At 37.3% G+C, this 21,133-nt stretch overlaps 2 protein-coding genes across 3 annotated transcripts in view; both read left to right on the top strand.

The window, feature by feature from the left end:
• Positions 1 to 9,228, top strand: part of LOC118274896 (uncharacterized) — a 49,615-nt gene extending 40,387 nt beyond the window's left edge. The window contains exons 2-3 of the mRNA XM_035592660.2: positions 2,666 to 2,790; positions 4,599 to 9,228. Coding sequence (XP_035448553.1) covers positions 2,666 to 2,790; positions 4,599 to 4,602 — 129 coding nt within the window. The 3' untranslated portion in view covers positions 4,603 to 9,228. The remainder of the gene's footprint in view (positions 1 to 2,665; positions 2,791 to 4,598) is intronic.
• Positions 9,229 to 18,431: 9,203 nt separating this feature from the next.
• The window catches only part of LOC118275096 (uncharacterized), a 48,308-nt gene continuing 45,606 nt past the window's right edge, over positions 18,432 to 21,133 (top strand). For both annotated transcript variants that reach the window (XM_035592956.2, XM_035592957.2), the window contains exon 1: positions 18,432 to 18,650. The gene's annotated coding sequence lies outside the window, so the exon portion shown is untranslated. The remainder of the gene's footprint in view (positions 18,651 to 21,133) is intronic.

The raw sequence follows: 21,133 nt of genomic DNA, 5'->3' as shown, positions 1-21,133 counted from the left end.
GTAAACTGACAGACTTTATTATACTTTCATTGTAACAACGTGTTTTTATTTTTGGTTAACAAACGAACCAGAAAGAACATTCAATATACTAATGCATAATACTTACAAGTAAACTAGAAAACTTAAAAATATAAAATTCTGTACCTCAGCCATCTTGGAATAAATGCTTTTATAATACCTGGTGTTATTAAGTACCTGTCAAGTTCTTCTTTATTCATGAATACCATTATAATATGGTCTGTATTGAACCCTACGGTTGGTATATGAATAAAAAATACCAAAAATTCACGACATAAATGCTATGTACTATTTTTTACGTACTGTTGTTTGTGTCAATATTTTGAAAATTAAGCTGTAATACTTTTTATCCTATGGAAACACGGCAGAAGCCAGTAAATAATATTTTCATATCAACCTCCGTATAAAATATACTCCGTGACGCAACTCCGATTTGTTACATTGTCACGGCGAGTGTGAATTGTCAGTCAAACACTTTCATTTGTTTTCGATGTCCGCCATTTTTCGTGGCTGACAAGTTGACAGTAATTTAATAGTACATACACACACACATACAGACATTATCGCTTGAATATTATTGTTTAGAACTACGGAAATCACGTCTCGCACGTCGGTCATAGAATCACGATCGTTTTGTATTCATAATGTTTAAACGTGGCTTTATTTATTGTCTAGGGTGAGACGTGGTAGAGTACACTACATTTGTTATCAACTCTTATTACTGCACTCAGAGACATTTAATGATAACTTAAACTATTCCTTAGTAATGATTTTGTTCAAAGAACAATAGAAATTACCAAGGACTGGGTTAAGTAACCATTAAATGATTCTGTTCTTCCTGGGCGTCGTGAGAAAATACACTATTATTTCTCCAATACAGTGCTGTCGACTATACTGAGGATATACTAAAGTACTTCACATTATTTTGACAGCTCAGTTCAGCCCGAGATACTTACTGGGTCCTAATTATATTATGTCAAATCTTATTTAATCTTAAAAAGCTCAAAATGGGGCTCAGTAGGGCTGATGCACAACCCGGAGCTGCGGACTACTTAGCGGGTTTGCCAGGGCTCCGGCTCAAAAGACAGGAGTAGGGACGGGGGGGTTTTTAGTCAGTAAGAGAAGTCTGATACTCCCTCTCGCCTCACCCAAGGTGGAAGAAGACAATATTCCCACTTAAAAAGGGGGAAATTGCGTTATGAATATGTAATTAGATTCATCAACGAGATCATTTTTAGAACTAAACACTAATGTCTTACATAACAAAAAACGTTCACTTAAAATAATTAATTAGTAAACGCATATTTATGCAAAAATAATTCATTTGTCTTAACATATACGAAAACATGGCTAACCTCCTTTAGTACGAACATAGAATTAGGTAAAACGGTCAATTTTCGAAATTGTTCTTAATTCAAAAATCGGTTTACTCGCGTGATCCGAAATATCCCACGTTCCGAGCTATAAGGAAATAATGGCCAGTGCGTTATTGCAATATAACCGTTGCGCAACGTTAAACGGTTGTTATAACTAGTTACATACGTTGTGAGAACGTTATCGTTATTGAATAGGTTGTGACGGTTGAGTCGAAGGTTTAGTTGACATGTTTGTCATTACGTTTATTGTGATAACTGGTTATGTAATTGAATATTTTCTAATGTTGTAATACTTACTATATTATATCAATTTACTATTTATTGTATTGCATGCAGCGTAAGAAAAAAATATGATGAATAAAATATAATGTCGAAGTCTATTTAGGATTTTGAACAAAATGTGCACAAAATATCAATTGTATAATGATAAATTATACGCAAATCCACACTGAATACTATTGGCTATTTCAGAACCTTTATAAGATTACCCCCATATTTATCTGATTTCCTCTAAATATTATAACACCTAAGTGACTGCTTTTGTTTAAAAAGGCATTGCCCCACACTAGGATTTTCACCTGTATCGTGAATGCGTTTACAAACATACAAGTTCACATACACATTACACCCAGACCCGAAACTACAATTTGTAGATCGCATAAAGACTTGCTCCGTGCAGGAATCGAATCCGGTACATGTTGCGCGGCAGCCGGTTGCCCTGCCACTGCGCTAACCTTGCAGTCAAAGGTTTAATATGCATTATAGGTCAAACGTTTTTCTACAAAAATATTTTATACTGTATAACACATCTAAATAAACGTATTTCTTTCTATTCCTGATCATTCAAAGTCAAAGTCAAAGCATTTATTTCAATTAATCCTAAATAAGGCAATTTTGAAACGTCAAATTGAATTGTCCGTCAGTCTGTCTGTCAGTGAAGCTAGGCGCTCGTTTCAAATGCAATCATGCAATCACTAACCAGGCAATGTGTCGTAAATAGACGTACAGTACTCTCAACGGATCTTGGCAGGTCTGAACTACGTGCAGAAGGCTGCGCAATAAGTGTAAAGGGTCAATTGTATTTAGAAATGGTCAATCTCTAGCCTAGATCGCCGCCCCCGCACCTCGCCTCATGCCACCATTTGGTTCTAAAAAATACTTATTGCGCAGCCTTCTGCACGTAGTTCAGACCTGCCAAGATCCGTTGGGAGTACTGTATTTCTTTCTATTCCCTGATCATGCAAGTAACCAGCCAACGTGTCGGTTTCCAGGTGGAGTCAGGTCGCGAGGAACTGAAGAAGGAGCGGGAGATCATGCAGCTGGTGGCCGGCCTGCAGCTCGGCGAGGACGAGCGCCGGGACATGCCGCATGTCATGCGCCAGAGACACGCGCCCAGGTACCTATCATCATCATCATCAACACTATACAATATAGGTTGGCGATTTCGAACTTATAATTAGAAATTATAAGCCCAGGGCGGCCAGGGACGGAGCTATACAACCTACATAGCTCCGTCCCTCTTGCACTGATCAGTGATCGACCATTCTGACACAATTGTAAACAGTTAAAAACTTACAACAACACTACCTCCTATTAAAGCCATGGCAGATACTTTTAGAACACCATACATTAAACTCTTAACTTTTAATATTTGAACATTATTTACCAATGCCATGTTTGGAATGTCGCATTGATTAGGCGTTGCTATAGAGAACCAGTTTCTTAATATTTGTATAATATTATCAACATATTTGAATATTTCGTGATCACATAATTTGATAAATATTAAACATTTCATTTTAGCCGTGGAATGCTTTATCTTCCTCATTAATACTATTCATAATTTTAAGAAATATAAATAAGATGTGGTTAAGATACATAATAATATTATATGGAAATATAAAAAATCGGAATCTGAGTTTGAGTAATTTGGTTCTTAATCACATGATGTGTATACTTGATAGGATACATAAGATGTGACATATGTCATAATTATGTGTATGGCAAGACGTGACGTTGCATATGTGTATACTTAATAATAAGATGATATTTGCGCGACTCCGTGGACTCTCGCTGACTATTAACACATTAAACGCCATGGGGGCAAAGTGCCCGGCGCTAGCGGATTTGTCTTGAACAGATTTTTGTTGGCAGTCAAAGTTAAGACTTTTAATATTTTTTCGGTAAAGGGAAACGACGTAAAGTTAAGACTTTGACTGCCAACAAAAATCTGTGATGATGAATGAATGATTTTTCCAAATCCTTTTGGGTATTTAAACGGTCACTGCCACGCAATCCTATATAACAATATTGCTGAATTATACATTATTTTCAAACGTTACCCTATTTTTTAAGGGGGAAATATTATCTAATTACTTTTCCCGCCTAGGGTAAGGTAAAAGAGAGTATCAGACTCTTACTGACTAAAAACCACCCCGTTTCTACTCCAGCTTTTGGAGCCCGAGTCCCGGTAAACCCGCTAGGTAGTCCGCAGCTCTGGACAAACCTTACCCTTTTTTTTTGAGAGAGAGGAGAAAATAATTCTATGACTTCTTCCGCCTTGGGCGAGGCGAGGGAGTGTCAGACTCTTACTGATTAAAAACCACCCCGTTCTCCTGCTCTAGACTTTGTTTTAATCGTTATGACCGGATAGATAGTCATAGAAATAGCCCAGCTTAGCTACGAGTACCGACTCACCTATTTGGCCTCATGCGAAAATATTTACATTATAATAAAGAATGCTTGAACCAACCACTAGGCATTACTTCATTAGCTTGAAGGACGGAGCAACCAGTTTGGTTTCTTCATACTAAAATTATTATATTTAATTACAAGCCTATGTTTAAGTTGTTTTGGCATTAACTCGACGAATTACGAACAATACAGTATTTTATAGAATTGGGATGTATAATTTGTCGGATGTCGTGGTGTCCAAAGGCTTAAGATGCTAATCATCTTGAGAGGGGGTTCAAAACCTGCTAACAACAAGACAAACGTTGAAGGGAAACATAGGCTTATAATTTCTCGATATAAGTTTGAAATCGCCAATCCACATTAAGCAAATGTGGGAGGCCTTTGGTCAGCAGTGGCCAATCATATTATGCTTAATCGCTGTTGATGTTGTTGTGGATGTTTAAATTTAAACATACTTACTATTAAATTTGACAAAAAATGTCTCTAATTGTTTCTTAATTTCGTTTCCAGATAACACAACGCCACAGTTGAAAGGGCGCCATCTATCGGCCGATGACGGGAAGCGCACCATCGGAGCCAATGAGCCAACACACTTTACCTCGACCACGAAACAAAACGAATACAACCAAATAATTTGTGCACAATTATGGCCAGGGAACTACATTTTGTGAGAATAATGAACTGTTTTACTATAGATGAAGCGTTTGAAAACTGTTTTAGTGATGGTTTTATATAAAGATGTGATTAAGAATGCCTATGGTTTTCTAAACTGCCCATTGCTGTAACATTAGAACTTGAGACATGATATTTACCATGTTTATTTATGTCTATCTGCCGTACTCAGAGTCATTTAATGGTTACTTAGCCCAGTCCTTAGCAATTGTTTTCGATACAAAATCGTTACTAAGGAATAGTTTAAGTAATCATTAAATGTCTCTGAGTGTGGCAGTATGAGTTTCCGATATTTCGGCACTGTTGCAAGCGCCATGATCACGGATGAAATATCGGAAACTCAATCAAATAAACATGGTAAATATCCCGTCTTAAGTTGTAATGATAGTGTTAGTGACCATGTCAGTTTTAAAACTTATGTCCATTGCTGTGTTCTAGTGCGATATTTGTAATTGTGTAACATTCCAAATCACCAATACATAAGTATCTTAAAAACAAAACAGCAATTGAAAAGAACGTGTCATTTATATAAAAAAAATGTAGTAACCCTATAAAATACAACAATCACATTACAAAACGAGAACGCGGCATATCGATACAACAAATCGAAGTTTCACTTAATCGATTTGTCACGAACGTTCTCGAGTTGTTGCCGATTATCGATTAATTACTTTAGAAATCCGTACCTTTATAAAACAGGGTACCTAAGAGAGTGTAATTTAATTTTTTGCTAGTAATTAAATATCGATTTTTGATCCACGGATGGTGAGAAATAATTTGTGAGGGATATATGAGTTTTGGAGCTCTATTACGGCAGTTGAACGGTCCAATAAAATTTTGTATTAAGTAAAAAAATTAAAGGTTATATTGTTAATATCATTTGTATATTTTCATTTAATTAATGTTTAGTTGTACCCTTAGTATGAGTTTGCTTTACGTTTAACGTAATCGAAACGAGAGCGCGCTGTGATTGGTTAGTTTATTTGAGCTGGCCAATCATAGCGTCAAACGCGCTCTCGTTTTGAGATCTGTATACGTAAAACAAACTCGTACTAAGGGCACTGTTTAGAGTACGTTTCGTTATATACTCGTTGTGTCTCTATTTTATTTTACGTGAGCATTTTTTCTACATATTTCTTTCTATTTTCTATTCACAAGGAAACTTCATAGACTGCAATGATACCTATACAATTTTAATATGAAATACTTCTCAGTAAGCATAAAGTTATTAGACTGTTTCATTATTTATGAAACGTCACGAAATCGTGATGATACAATGATAATATCAAATGGATAAAGTACCTACAGTTAAATACATGGTAATAGTATTTTTTATATAAAAAAAATAGACACGTAGACATAATTTATTTAAAAAAATCGAGTCACCGAATTTTACCCTGCATAAACACAAATGCCTTAAAAAAATGCTTACTTCTAGCTATGCATTTTAATAATTATGATATTGATGTCAACAAAATTAAATACATATATGTACATATTTTATCATACTAAAGAATGCTTAATCTTTCGTCAGTCATACATAACTAAAATCATTATTAAATAATTGCATTATTTTGAAAATAAACACATAATATATAAACTCAGCGATTAAGTATATAACGAAACGTGTTCTGAACATAATTGTATGCACGTAGTATATAAGCACTATATAGTCATTTATATACCTATTTAATTGTGCCTTAATATCAGAGAAAATGGTTAAGTTAGTTAGTATTCCGATCGAAGTTGTAAGTCAGATAATGAGTACTAAGTAATCATAGATTCTTCAATATGTTTTGACAGTTTATTTTATGATTATTTTGCTATAAAGAATTTTTGTAATGAAGGCCGTGTAACCTAGGTTTTCCATGGTGATTTTTCGACCAAAATTTATAACCAATTTTAATCTGAAATGTCTAGAACTTCTTTTTATTTCTTAAATGGCTTCTCTGGATGTATCTCGATATCTTTATGTCAGAAACTTTAAACATCGAATGTATTAAATCGATGACAATATCCCATCTTCTAACCAAACATCCCCAAAAATGCAAAAGGCAAGGAACCTTAGTCTGCTATTACAATTGTGACAGAATGGTCGATCATTGAGCAGTGCAAGAGGGACGGAGCTATACAACCTACATAGCTCCGTCCCTCTTGCACTGTTTAATGATTGATCATTCTGACACTATTGTAATAGCAGACTAAGGCCCCAGTCACGGGTGGTGCCGATTGCTTTTAAGATTTTAGATTGAGAATGGTTTTTAATTTTGAATGTTAGCTGTGCATACATTACCGAGATATTGTATAACGTATATAAACCTATATGTATAGTGTACCTACATTACTGTAACCTTATATTATACAGGCTGAAGTTTCTTACTCGATAAATGTATGCTAAGCTAAAATCAACCATGTCGGCAAACCTTAAAGTGTACATTTAACCTCCTTAAAACAATGTAATATTTAGATAGATACTTAACAGCAACTTAATATAACGTTATTTGTGTTAAGCAACTCGTTAAACATCAGGTAAACGGGTGTTATACTTGAAATAACGGTTTTGTTTACAAAGTTGCGTTTATGAACTGACTTTTCATTTAGAGTTTGGTTTCAAGATGGTATTAAGTCTTATTGCATGATTTGTGAACATTGAATAGAACCTTATTTTTTTATTGGAACTTTATGTAAAAATGAAATAAATTGTCGAATCCAAAGTATATCAAGCGTTGAATTTCTAGAACTGTTTTTGTAATCATTTATAGACTGTGTGTTGTAAACCTTTTCATACTAATAAACCTAATCAAAATAAGAATAGGGATCAATAACTTGGTACATAAATATATAAAACATTAACTGTAGGTGTACTTATTTCAAGTTATTTCATCTTATTTTTGTTGCTATTGAGAAGAATTCAGTAATTTATTTCAAAGCTACCTACGAAATTGTTATATAATTATAAAATATTTTTTCATTATTTAATCAGCCCCTAAGAAAAATACACCAAGACTTTTTTCATATACGTATATAAATTGTTTCTCTCTTTTACTTAAGCTAATCTTATCGAGGTTATGGAAACTGGTTTAAACAGTTTATGATCCTATTCTTATTTTAATAAGTCACATATTTGCTTGTCGATTTATTTAAAGGAAAATGGTCGCATTTGTATGAGAAGGCACTTTAAGTACCTTAGCAAGAATTAGATAACGTGTGTACAAAACTAAAGTTTTAGTCAAAGTAGAAAGGAATATTGTAAGTGGGTATTGTATAGGATAGGTAGGAGAGAAATTACTAGCAGTTGTACTAAGAATTATCCTTAAAATATGGAGAAAATCACCCAAATTTCATATGTTTTTGGGTTAATTTTATGTATAAGTCAGCTATAAGAAATCTATTATTTATTTGGATAATGGTAACGTAATGATTTCTTGTTATTATGTTACCTAAGTTGTAAGCTAGAATGTCTATGGTAAGCAACTAATTTGGCTAACATGGACATTCCATTTAAAAATTAACCTAATTTGGGTGATGGATAATTCTACGCACACAACTGTAATTTGTCCCAATTTTCACGTTCGATACAAGCATTTTGTTATTTTTAAAATAACAACGAATTATGATTATTTAATTACTGGTTTTAAAATGGCGAGAAATGTAATGTGTAATTTGTGAGAGGTCTCGATTTATGGTATCAGCGCCATCTATTGGGTGGGGAAGCGAAACTTTCGATGTTGATTTCGAGCATTTACACACCAAGAAACTAGTATCCATGTAATTAATCATTTAGTAAGAAATAAAAAAATATAATTATTTAATAATAATAAAAAAATCATGTAAATAGTATTGTTTTTTTCGCAAAAAATATTAATGTCATCATCAAATATTTTAGGCTATGAGTGCCATTAAAGTTTATATCATTCCTAGTTTATTTTTTTATTAATTAATTAATAAGATAGGGTTGCCTATCATGTGGGATTATTATAGGGATGTCATTCACACGAGGTGAGTAAACAAGCCAGTTGCTAATCGAGCTACTGGCTCAATGGGGCTACTGTATTTTTGCTCAACAGATGGCGTTAGTGTGTAACTCTTGTTCTTCGTCCAATACGGAATTAGTTAGTATTACACTATTGGACGTTCAATACATGACAGTGGCGGTGATTGGACAAACAGACTTCTTGCTGGATTTACGCCATTTGGTGAGCAGAAAAATGGTAGCCCCTATTACTAGTCTCGTGTTGATCAAATTTTACGTATTTTTGTGGTTATAATATGTTGATTATTGTTTGTGTAATAATAATAAAAATGAATTAGATTCTCAATGCAAAACGATTTGAAAAATTTGTACAATAAAGCGTGTTAGATAATGATGTCAATAATTATGTTAATGGTGATTATATCAACGAACAGACAACGATGTATTCAATTTATTATTGTAGTTATTCAAATAAATATAGTCTGTAACATATAATGTAGTGAGTTTCTTTTCCATATTCCTAAAAAGTCAAAACTATAAATATAAATGGATCGCCAGATGTATGGATGCGCAAAACTTCTAAACGACTTCACCAAATTGGATGTTTTTTTCAAGGTATTTCTTAGTGTCAAGAGAAGGTTTGTATAAAATAAAATTATAGAAAAGACTTGCCTCGTTGGTCGAGTGGTTGCAAGTGCGACTGCCACAAGGTGTCTGGGGTTCGATTCCCGGGTCGGGCATATGACTGGGCTGTTTTCGGTGGTAGACCTTTAGAAAATTTGGAAATGTGCCCGGTGTATGGCAATAAATTCACCACATACAACAGAAATTGTGAAAAGTGGGTGTACACAGTGATTGGCATTACGTGCCATAATGTGCACCTTTACCTACTCCTTCGGGGGTTAAAGGCGTGACGATATGTATGTAATAACGAAGACTAATATTCTATTTGTAGAACAAGAATGTGGCTAATAGTGCCATCTAGCGTTAAAACAAGAACTTAAGATAACAGGGTAAATTTATAAAACCGTAAGTTGAGTAATAAAAAGAGAAAGTTCCTCGATCGATCTACGTTACCAGATCTGTGGTAGATTGAACATAGATGTCAGCACTTTTGGCTACAGCTGTAGCTTCTGACAATAGATATTCTGATATAGAGGTGGTAGAATTGCCACTCTTGTTGATTAGTTGGTTGACGAGTGAGTTCTAGGTCTTCCTTACTTTCTAGGATCGTAATTTATATTATTTTGTTAAAACTATGGAAATGATTTTAAAACGAATGAAATGTTGGTGGATTTATTGTTTACAAATGTTAAGTTAAAAGCCGATGTATTCGCTTATGTTTAAAATAGGCTTAGGTATAGATTATTATGTGAATCTCTTAGAATCTTTTAATTCTATTCAATTAGTCTATTTCAGATTATCCATCCGGATGTATCTTTATAATCTATAAGGTATATATATAGAAATTTATAAGGTATTAAAAAAGTATTAGTATTAAAAAAAGAATTTATAATAATATATCATCATCATCATCATCAGCCGAGAGACGTCCACTGCTGAACAAAGGCCTCCCCTTGGTCCTCCACGTAGAACGACAAGCCGCCACCTGCATCCACTGGCTCCCCGCCACTCTGACGATGTCGTCGGTCCACCTAGTGGGAGGTCTGCCCACGCTGCGTCTTCCGGTCCGCGGTCGCCACTCAGTCACCTTCCTGGCCCAGCGGCCATCAGTCCTCCGAGCGACGTGGCCTGCCCATTGCCACTTCAGCCTGCATATTTTGAGAGCTATGTCTGTAACTCTTGTTCTTTGGCGAATTTCCATATTTCGGATTTTGTCGCGCAAAGATACTCCGAGCATAGCTCTCTCCATCGCGCGCTGGGCGACTCTGAGCCTTTCTAAAAGGCCAGCAGTTAGGGACCATGTCTCGGTACCGTACGTCATCACTGGCAACACAAACTGGTTGTACATCCTGGTCTTCAGACACTGCGGGATTTTTGACGAGAAGACTTCATGCAACTTCCCAAATGCTGCCCATCCGAGTTGGATTCTTCGGGCGACCTCTTTCTCGAAGTTGGACCTACCTAGCTGGATGATCTGACCCAGGTATGTGTAGTGGTCTACAACTTCGAGTATATCGTTCCCAACGACAACCGGTATAGGTGCAACATGGACATTTGACATGATTTTCGTCTTGTCCATGTTCATTTTAAGGCCCACCTGTTGGGAAACGGTATTGAGGTCGCTGAGCATGGTATTCAGCTCTTCCAGCGACTCTGCCATTACGACTATGTCATCGGCGAAACGGAGATGAGTGATGTATTCGCCATTAATGTTGATGCCGCGTCCGCTCCAGTCCAAGAGCTTAAAAACGTCCTCCAGTGCGTTCGTGAACAGTTTCGGAGATATAACGTCTCCCTGTCTCACGCCCTTCCGCAACTGGATTGGCCTCGTAGTCTCTTCCTGGAGTCGGATGCGCATGGTGGCGTTGTTATACAAACACTTCAAAACCTCGATGTATCTATAGTCGATGTGGCACCGCTGGAGAGACTGCAGCACCGCCCAGGTTTCGATTGAATCGAAGGCTTTCTCATAGTCCACAAACGCCAAGCATAGTGGCAAGTTATACTCCTCGGTCTTCTGTATAACCTGCCGCAGCGTATGAATGTGGTCTATGGTACTGAAACCTTTTCGGAATCCGGCTTGTTCGGGAGGCTGGAAGTCATCAAGCCTGCGTTCGAGACGGTTCGTGATGACCCTCGAAAACAGCTTATACACATGGCTCAGAAGTGAGATAGGTCTGTAGTTCTTTAGCAGACAATTGTCGCCTTTTTTAAAGAACAGAACCACCACACTCCGTTGCCATGCTGCCGGCGTGGTTCCCTCGAGTATGACGGAATTGAATAGCTTCTGGAGGACTAAAAGTATCGGTTTTCCACCCGCTCGCAGAAGTTCCGACGTGATTCCGTCATCGCCCGGCGCCTTGTTGTTTTTAAGCTGTTTGAGAGCCATCCTAATCTCGTACAGGCTGATGTCTGGGATATCCTCAGTGTAGTGCCGCGTCAGTTTAGCTCTTGGGTCCCGAGCTGTACCGACGATGGGTTGCCGTGTTGAGGTGTATAACTGTCCGTAAAACCTCTCGAGCTCTCCGAGGATCTCGGACTTCGACGAGATGACGCTGCCATCCTCGGTCTTCAGCCTCGTCATTTGGCTTTGCCCAACAGACGAATTCTTTGCGAAGACTTTTGAGCCCTTGTTTCGCTCAATTAAGTCTCTGACTCTTGCGGCGTTATAGGCCCGCAGGTCACGTCGCATGTATTTCGAGATTCGTCTATTGAGCTTGCCGTATTCAGACATATCGTCTGAAGACTGCAGCCTCATCTCGCTACGATCCTTAAGAAGTTTTAAGGTTCCGTCGGAGAGCTTTTGGGGCCTGTTTCGGCGGGGGTCTTGAAGAAGTCTGACCCCACTGCTCGGACAGTTTCCACCAACCCATTATTTATCTCGTCCACGTTTCCACAATCAGCTAGACACTGGAAGCGATTTTGCAGTTGGAGTTGGAACTGCTCGGGGTTTTGGATCTGGGCACGTCCAGGGCGGAGCGTGGACTTCACCAGGCGTGACCGCTCTAGTTTTACATTGATGTTCAGTGTGCCCCTGACAATACGGTGATCGCTACCGGTTTTCACCTTCGCTATCACAGAGACATCACTGAATATACGTCTTTCGGTCGCCATGATGAAGTCGATCTCATTTTTGGTAGAACCATCAGGGCTTATCCATGTCCACTTCTTGGCCGGTCGCTTCTGGAAGAAGGAGTTCATCAAATAGAGTCTCTCCCTCTCCATAAAGTCGACCAGCCGCTGGCCCCGATGGTTTCGCTGCCCATATCCAAATGGCCCTATTCTCAACTCATCGCTATTCCGTGTGCCCACCTTTGCATTGAAATCCCCCATCACAACGGTGAAGTGTGTTTCGGAGGAGTGTATGGCTTTTGAAATTTCCTCATACAGAGCCTCTACTTCGTCGTCACAATGTGTCGAGGTCGGCGCATATACCTGTATGACCTTCAGCGAATACCGGTTAGATATTCTGAGAATAAGGTACGCTACTCTGTTCGACACACTGTCGACCTCACACACGTTGTTGACGAGAGACTTGCGGACGAGAAATCCGACACCACCCTGGGATTTACGGTCTCCTTCCCGGAAGAAGAGCAAGTTGCCGGAATCTAGGATTATCGTATCCTGACCCTCTCTTCGGATTTCAGATAGTCCCAAGATGTCCCACCGCATTTTGCTCAATTCTTCCTCCAGCTCGACAATCTTCTCATCAGTCCGCAGTGTGCGGATGTTGTGCGTTGCCAGGGCCAAAGTTCGTCGGGGGTGGTAGCGCTTTCTCTGCCGGGGATTCTTAGCACCCCTGCTCCGCCGTTACCTGATCCGCTACCTAGATCAGGAATAGCGGAGCTGCCGGGGACTGGGGGCCGTATAATTATGTTGTCGCTCATAGTGAAAGGGGGGGGTTGCCATAATCCCCACGCTTGGCAGGCGGCTTGGGGATCGCAGTTAGGTCACCGATAAATTTTGAGAATGCTGCTGCCCATTCCTCGGTGGCTGGTCGCAGTTTTAGGACGTACCCGGGTCCAATTATATATATTTAGTATTAAAAAAGGAATTTATAAGATTAATCTAAAATGAAATACAAAACAATAAATAAGCACATACTCTAATTTAAATATTTTTCTTGAGCACCGAGCCCACAACTATGCATGTGGGTCCAGTTCCTCAGAAAAGGGTAGTCCAGTAGGAACGGGGTAGTTTTTAGTCAGTAAGAGTCTGACACTCCCTCTCGCCTTGCCCTGGCGAGAGAAGTCATTGGATTAACCCCGCTGAAAAAAAAGCCTCCTCCAGAATTCCAGTGACGTTTCCACGCATTCTAGACATAAAAGAAGCCGTTCTTTTGCGCATAATTGTCTCAAAATTTTCTACTCCCGCCTGTGCAAACTTCCCCGAGGCACTACAAAAGCTTTGGAAACCAACAGCATCAGAAAAGTGTTGTTTAAACATGCCAATTTGCTTTCCAGTTTCCCCTTACATACTTCATTGCCAAAAATATCGCATGTTATGTACCTATGATACAATTTTCTTAATAAAGTCGGTGCACTAATCAATCTTCCTCGATCCACCAGCTTCATCAAACTATAACTTCGCGCAATCAACTAAAAAGTAAGCAGACCATTACTCATGGACATCCACAGCCCACCTTACATAAGTTCCGCAGCCGTAATAAGGCAAGAACTAAAGTATTTACGTCACTCCTATGTGTTACACGTTCACCCTACTTTCCTCTGTTTTTCACCTAAATACTTGAGTTTTAACATTTGTAATTATAGTGTTAAATGGACAATTACACTTCGAAGTGTGTCGTTACGATTTGGAGTTATAGTGTGAGAAGGTTTTTGTCTGTTTTGTTTTTACATTGCGTTGCTGGGCCCTACTCAACGTTTTTCTAGTTACAAGATGAGATACGGTGTGCTTCAACAATGTTTTGGGTTTTTTTTAGGGATGAAAATCATCTAACGACTCCGCTCCCCTTAGGCCGACCTATTACTATTAGTACTTTTGCTGGGACAAGCACGTCACAACCTCCCTTACCGCTGCAACTCCTGTAAACTAGTATCTACAGTAGATATAAACATGACAACACCGGAACACTGAAGTCCAGGGAGTCCCAGGAATGTGACTGACTTGGATCCCGCAACGTTAAACAAATCTAGAAGATTTATTAGAGGAGAAGAAAAAAGAAACTATTAGTACTATTGACTAAAAGTTAGCTATCTAGTCCGCAGCTCCTTTTTTTTTGAGAGGAGAAAATCAATCAATGATTTCTTTTTCTTCTTCTATCACCTGTTTTTTCAGAACATTTTCCATAGTAACGTTTATTTTTTTTACACTATCGAAAAGTAGAGATTTCAACGAACAAAAAGCCCACCGAACTTTATAAAAAATCTGATATTTTGACGCGTGAATTTTCGATTGAAAATTAGGATAATTTTTCGGTATTTAATCAATAATTGGTAAAAAATTAATTTTTCAATTCCAAAAAATACAATGTATTTGGTACATATAAAGGCACGTTTTCACAAAATTTCGTTTAAAAATAAATATTTTTATCGAAGATAACAATAAAAAACCGAAATCGTAGTTTTTTGGATTTTTCTCAAAATTTTGAGGTAATACAAAAAAAGTGTAAATACAAAAGTTGTAGATCTTTTTATTACCTACAACTTTGCCGTTGAACTTTTTTTTATAGGACTTGTAGTTTCGCCGAAAATTGCGATAAACCGATTTTTCCTCTTAAAACCTCCCTCCCCCCCACTTCCCGAACTCGGATGGAGTGGAATTTTTATTTTTTTCTTGTTTTAGCATATTCTCTTCCATTTCCAATAGGTTTCATTCTACTATAAATTTCGGGTTTACATTTCATCCCCTATTCAGAGGTATCTGCACTGGCCCAAAAACGTTACATTTTATTTAACTTCTATTCAATAAAACAATAGCAGTATCAATTAAAGATCTAGTTTCAATCGCAGATATATATAAACGGCTGTTATTTACCGCCGGCGAGTAAATACAACTTGTGTGTAATTAATAACTGTGCTGTATGACTGTGTAGAGTATTACTGCAGATGCGATACTCGCTTGGTTAGTGCGTTTTGTTTTAGTTTTCTACCTTTTCTTTAAAGAGATTTTTTTTTTTCTGGCATTCATTTTCTGAAATTAATTTTTCGCTTGGCCATATTCTGTAGTTTTTCGTATATTATTAGGCCCATATTAGAAAATGAGACTGTTGCCTTAAGTCAGAAACAATTGCAGGTTCCTTCCAAAATGTTCCTTCACCCAACGAGCTTCCTTGTTTGGTAAACTAACGATAGCCTAACTGCAATAGAATTACTATAGACATTTTTAGTGTGGGAGAGCCATGCTTTGGCACGAATGGGCCAGCTCGATCGGAGAAAACCAAAGTGAAACAACGCTTGCGTTATGTGAGGTTACCGGAGGTCCAATTACCCCCTTCCCAATCTTCCCAATCCCCGATTCCCCAACAACCCTCAAAATTCCTAACCCCCAAAAACCCGGCAACGTACTTGTAACGCCTCTGGTGTTTTAAGCATCCATGGGCGGCGGCGATTGCTTACCATCAGGTGACCCATCTGCTTGTTTAACATAAAAAAAGAAATATGACTTCGTATCGTGTCTGCACTTACATAGTCTCGTTAATGTTCTTGACACGGTGCGCGGGTACTGGCAACGGATATTTGCGGAGATAGCGGCGCGCTTTCTGACTGTCAACGTCACAGCCTCTGATGTCTGACGGGTGGTGTCTGGTGTTTGGGCGAGTCTGGCGGGCTGTGCCCAGGGCTGTAGTCGCTCTTTGTATAATAGGGTTAGTAGTTACACTGGAGAATGACTGGGTAATGGTTTTATTGTACATGTAGAAAGGATGGCTGAAAGCAGATTTACGAAAGAAATATACAAGGCGAATATAAGTGGGACCGTCGGTAGAGGGCGCCCCAGGTTATGTATGTATGGTTTTACTTTGTTCTATAGTATTTGGATTTGAACTTATACTCAAATAGCAAATAGTAAAGTCCCTTGTAAACCCACATTCCAAACAAGTTTACAAGGGACTTTAGTACAAAACGAGAGTGCATTCAGCGCTTTGATTGGCTGCCGCGAATAAACCAACCAATCACAGCAACTCGCTCTTGTTAAACGTAAAACAAAGTCGTACTAAGCCCCCTATAATAATAACAAATCAAAATTAAGAATCAGAACAATGACCTTGAAGAAAAGAGCGTATTTCTTTTATTAAAAGACCAGCAATGCATCTGTGACTCCTCTGGTGTTTCAGGTGTCCATGGGCGCTGATCGCTTACCATAAGGTGACCCATCTGCTTGTTTACCCCCTATTCCATAAAAGAACACTTCAGAACCCAGCCTTAGAATGAACCGGAGCTGGCGACAACGTTAAAGGTTATCGGGGCTCCGGCTCAAAGCAGGAGAAGGAACGGGGTGGTTTTTTGTCAGTAAGAGTCTGACACTTCCTCCCGCCTTACCCAAGGCGGGAGAAGGCATTGGATGATTTTGCCGCCTCAAAAAGAAAAAAGCCTTAGATTGAAACACTAGTATCCGTATATATGGAAAAATAAAATAAAACGAATGAGACAATGAACTCGGGAAAGGTAACATGCAAAGCGTGCTTACCAGTACGAGATGAAGTGATAAGGCCAGAGATAACGCACACCGTCGCACAGATCATGCACATGGCTTGGTTTAAACCAGACATGTTGCTAATGGTTATTAAACTGGACGGCTTGAAGTTTAGCTTGCAGTTGGATGTATGATACTAGATGTAGTTTTTGAGATTAGAAACATAGAGACAGTTAGTCTAAAGTAGTGACATACTATCTCCTAATAAATTAGTTAGAGACATAAAATTTTGACACGTTTTGGATGGTATTTTGGTCACAGAAAACTGACGTGAAACCACGCTTGCGTTGAATTTCGTTATGCGAGTGAGGTTACTGGATGATCAATTTTCAATTTTCTCAATCCCGAATCCCCAACAGCCCTTAAATTCCTAACCCCTAAAAGGCCAGTAACGCACGTGTAATGCCTTTGGTCTTCGGGTGACCAAGGGCGGCGGCGATTGCTTACCATCAGGTGATTTGTCTGCTCATTTACCTCGGTTATTGTAGTTTCAAAATAGTGTTGTCTTGGCCAGTACAAGAGAGATTAGTTATACAGGACCACTTGTTCAATACCTACCCTTATAAATGATTGACCAACTAGATAGTAAGAGTTGAAATCCTCATGATCAAGTCTGATTTATATAGCCACTTTTACAATTAACATGAATCTTGATTTCTTTGGGTTTATTTGTGTTTTCTGTATCAGCGCATGCCCTGGATAAATAATTTCTTGCAATTACAAAATGCGAGCTCTATACGCAAGGAACTCAAGCCTCCCAAACATAAATATAAGTACAAAACATATAGGTATACTATAAATTATGTTTCGCTACATTCAATGCTAGGCGGCAGGCACTTTCGTGGTCTCTGGAGTGCAAACTAAACTCTCCAACCGGCTTTCTCATATCATAGACATTCAAAGCATATCGAGAACTTTGTTATATCGATCATTATCGATTAATCGAGTTAGCAATTAGGGCTGTAACTTAGTTTGTGGAAGTTTCTTCACCTCTGCTTATTACGTGATGAGACACCATCGAAGAAAGTTTTTTTTTTGTTAATGGCAATTATGAATGTGAGCAGTATTGACAAAATAGACAGGTGAAAGTTATGAGGCCGGTAACTTATTGGGTTTTGTTAGATGCTGCAAGCTTTGTGTAGCAATAAAGATAAAATAAAACGTGTTATTTTAATAGAAAATACATAATATATAAACCAAAAATAATTTTCTCATTTTTTTTTTTCAATTAAGGAGTAAACTATTCTCAAATAGGTTTGGGATTCGCCAAAACTTCAGAATCTAACTAAAATTAACATCGTATACAACGCCATTTGAGTTAAAAAGAATGATAATTAAATCAAGATTTAATAAACAGTAAAATTTCACTTGTTTTGAGATGCGAATCGTGGATGTGCATATGTCGAAACGGAGTAGCAGCCAGTTGACCACTGGCCGGCACGAACGCCGCACGCAGGCGCGAAACCACGCACCAATAAAAAAAAAGAATACAAAGTCTACGGTTCTTGCGCGCGTAAATTGAAAATATTTTTAATCTGTGTAGTGCAGTGTACTCTAATAAATAATTTGACAAAAGTTATTTTATTTGTTATTTAAATCAATTTGGATTATTTTCGTGCTATCTTTGGACTTTTATTATGGTAAGTTTTTCTTTATTTTAGTAGATATTTAAGTTCGAATTAATAATTTTGTGTTTTTACAATTTAAGTACCTATATTTTAGGTTTTATGTATTTCACTTTTAAGCACTATCTTATAAAGGTTTAATATCATTTAACACGGTATTGTTAGTAAAACGTTTGTATGAAAATAAGTTTGTTTGTCTTGTATTAAATAAATAATTATTTACACTGATTTGTGAAGCTTTAAGACATTTATTTTAAAGAATAAACTCTTTGATTTGTATACATTGTACCTACGTAGCTGATAACCATAGATTAAAGTATCAATTATATATTAAAAGAATGTTTAACACTACATAGAATATTTTAGTAGATACCATCATTACTACATAGTATAAAACAAAGTCACTTTCTTTCTTTGTATCCTTAAATCTTTAAAACTACGCAACGGATTTTGATGCGGTTTTTTAGCAGATAGAGTGATTCAAGAGGAAGATTGATATGTATAATACATGTATAATATATAACCATTGCACTCGAAGCTGGGGCGGGTCGCTAGTACATAATAATTACGAATACATACTCTTTTGTCCAACAGCGTATGTATTTTCTAACGCATGGCACATTGACCATAGACCATAGTCCATAGTCACAACTCAAAAGTAAAAGTTGCGAGCTCTCCGTGATTTACCAGAGTAACTAAATAATCGTGACTGTATATGAAAGTCAATCTTAATACTTGAATTATAAGGTCGATTTTGATTACGAAGTTTATGAAGTGTCGATTTGTGACTAGTAATCTGCTGATGCCTAAATGTTTACTGAAGTAATGTTTGGTTAATTTCTTTGTATGTGTGTAGTATGAAAGTAGTTGTATTGTTGCTTGTGGTTTCACATCACATCATCAGTTAATGCCACCAATTATTAGACCCATAGGTTCTCCTGGACTGGTTTTTTGTCAGTAAGAGTCTGATACTCCCTCTCGCCTCACTTAAAGCAAGAGAAGTCATTGGATGATATTCCTACCTTAAAAAAAAGTATCTGCTGGACTATGGGTTTCCTCTACATTAGAGGGGTTTGCTGTTAATTTCCTCGTTTGTTAGGGGGAACTTGGAGATAGTTGTTTAATTAACTAAAAAGACTGCGCGATGTCGCAATATGGGGACAGACTGCATGGCTGACTGGCTCATAAACTGATAAATACAATTTTTGACAAGAATCGAAACAATCAGAAAATACTCAAAAGCTCGTTCGAATTAGAGTGCAAAACAAAGTGTTTTTCTAACAATGAAAGTTTAGACTTAGCGCATCAGAAGATCCGGAGCTAAGGACACTCGCTTCGCCCAAGGAGAAATTATTGGATGCTTTTCACCCTTTAAAAAAGCACATCGTGCTATCTCAATCCGTCTAACATATAGTGCATTTTTATCCCTTTGCAGTAAAGCAGAAAATCTATTAAAGGCTTTTTTTAAGGTTTTGTGTATTTCATTCAGCACGCTAATCTTCGTTAGGTATCCATTATAATTTTTATTATTTAACACAATGTCAGTCACTGCCCCTATGACGTCATAACAATTTCTCCATTAAATTAAAAAGTATGACTATTCTATCTTGTGTGTGATATGTTCAATTTCATTGATTAGAACCTTATTGTATGATGTTAGTGATATACCAATTGAATGCCTTATTTGGTAGGAGAATTAACCATTCATAGATTTTATACATAGAAAGGGCCATTGTATATTTTTTCAATAATCTTAGAGTTCTTAATACAAAATTTTATTTTTTAATTATACTTTTTTTAAGATGGATAGTTTTACTATTCAGTTGTGATGGGATTCGAGAATGATTTTTATTTTTAAAATATCGAATTTATAACGCAGTGAAAAGCCAGTGTGAAAATATTAATTCGACAATTAAAAACCAGTCACACTTTGTTCGACTCAGGCATAGAACCCAAACCAGATCGACAGTCACCTGCATAATAATTACCATGTTACATAATTTCGATACCAAGAAATATATCCAAACAGCCTGTAACACACAGCTTTAATTTAAATAATAAGGATAATCGGACGAAAATAAAACGAAAAAAATAATCGATACTGCTTCTCAAAATTACGGTACAATATTTGTAAATAATCAATTACGATATTTTCGTCGTTTAATCGAAACCAAATTAAAATACGAATCGATTTTTACACTGACTGACATCATAAGTCGCTTACTAAATAGTGCTTTGAAAATGGAAACAGGTTTTTTTTAGTTTTCAAATCCCATTGCATTAGAGGAATTTAAAAACTTATTCGTTGGTCGAAGTGCCACTGCCGGACAAGGGGTTTTGGGTTCGATTCACGGGTCGGACAATGTAGAGCTGAGCTTTTTTCGGCATTTCGAAAAATTTTCAGTAGTTGCACAGGTTTTCGAATTGTGCCCAGTGTACAATACAGTGGCAATAAGCTCACCTCCTATTACATGGGACTTATAAAATAAATAGCGAAC

Source organism: Spodoptera frugiperda, chromosome 11 (assembly GCF_023101765.2).
Source record: "Spodoptera frugiperda isolate SF20-4 chromosome 11, AGI-APGP_CSIRO_Sfru_2.0, whole genome shotgun sequence".
Classification (NCBI taxonomy): Eukaryota; Metazoa; Arthropoda; class Insecta; order Lepidoptera; family Noctuidae; genus Spodoptera; species Spodoptera frugiperda.
Note: the sequence above shows the minus strand (reverse complement) of the source record. Positions and strands in the feature narration are given on the sequence as shown.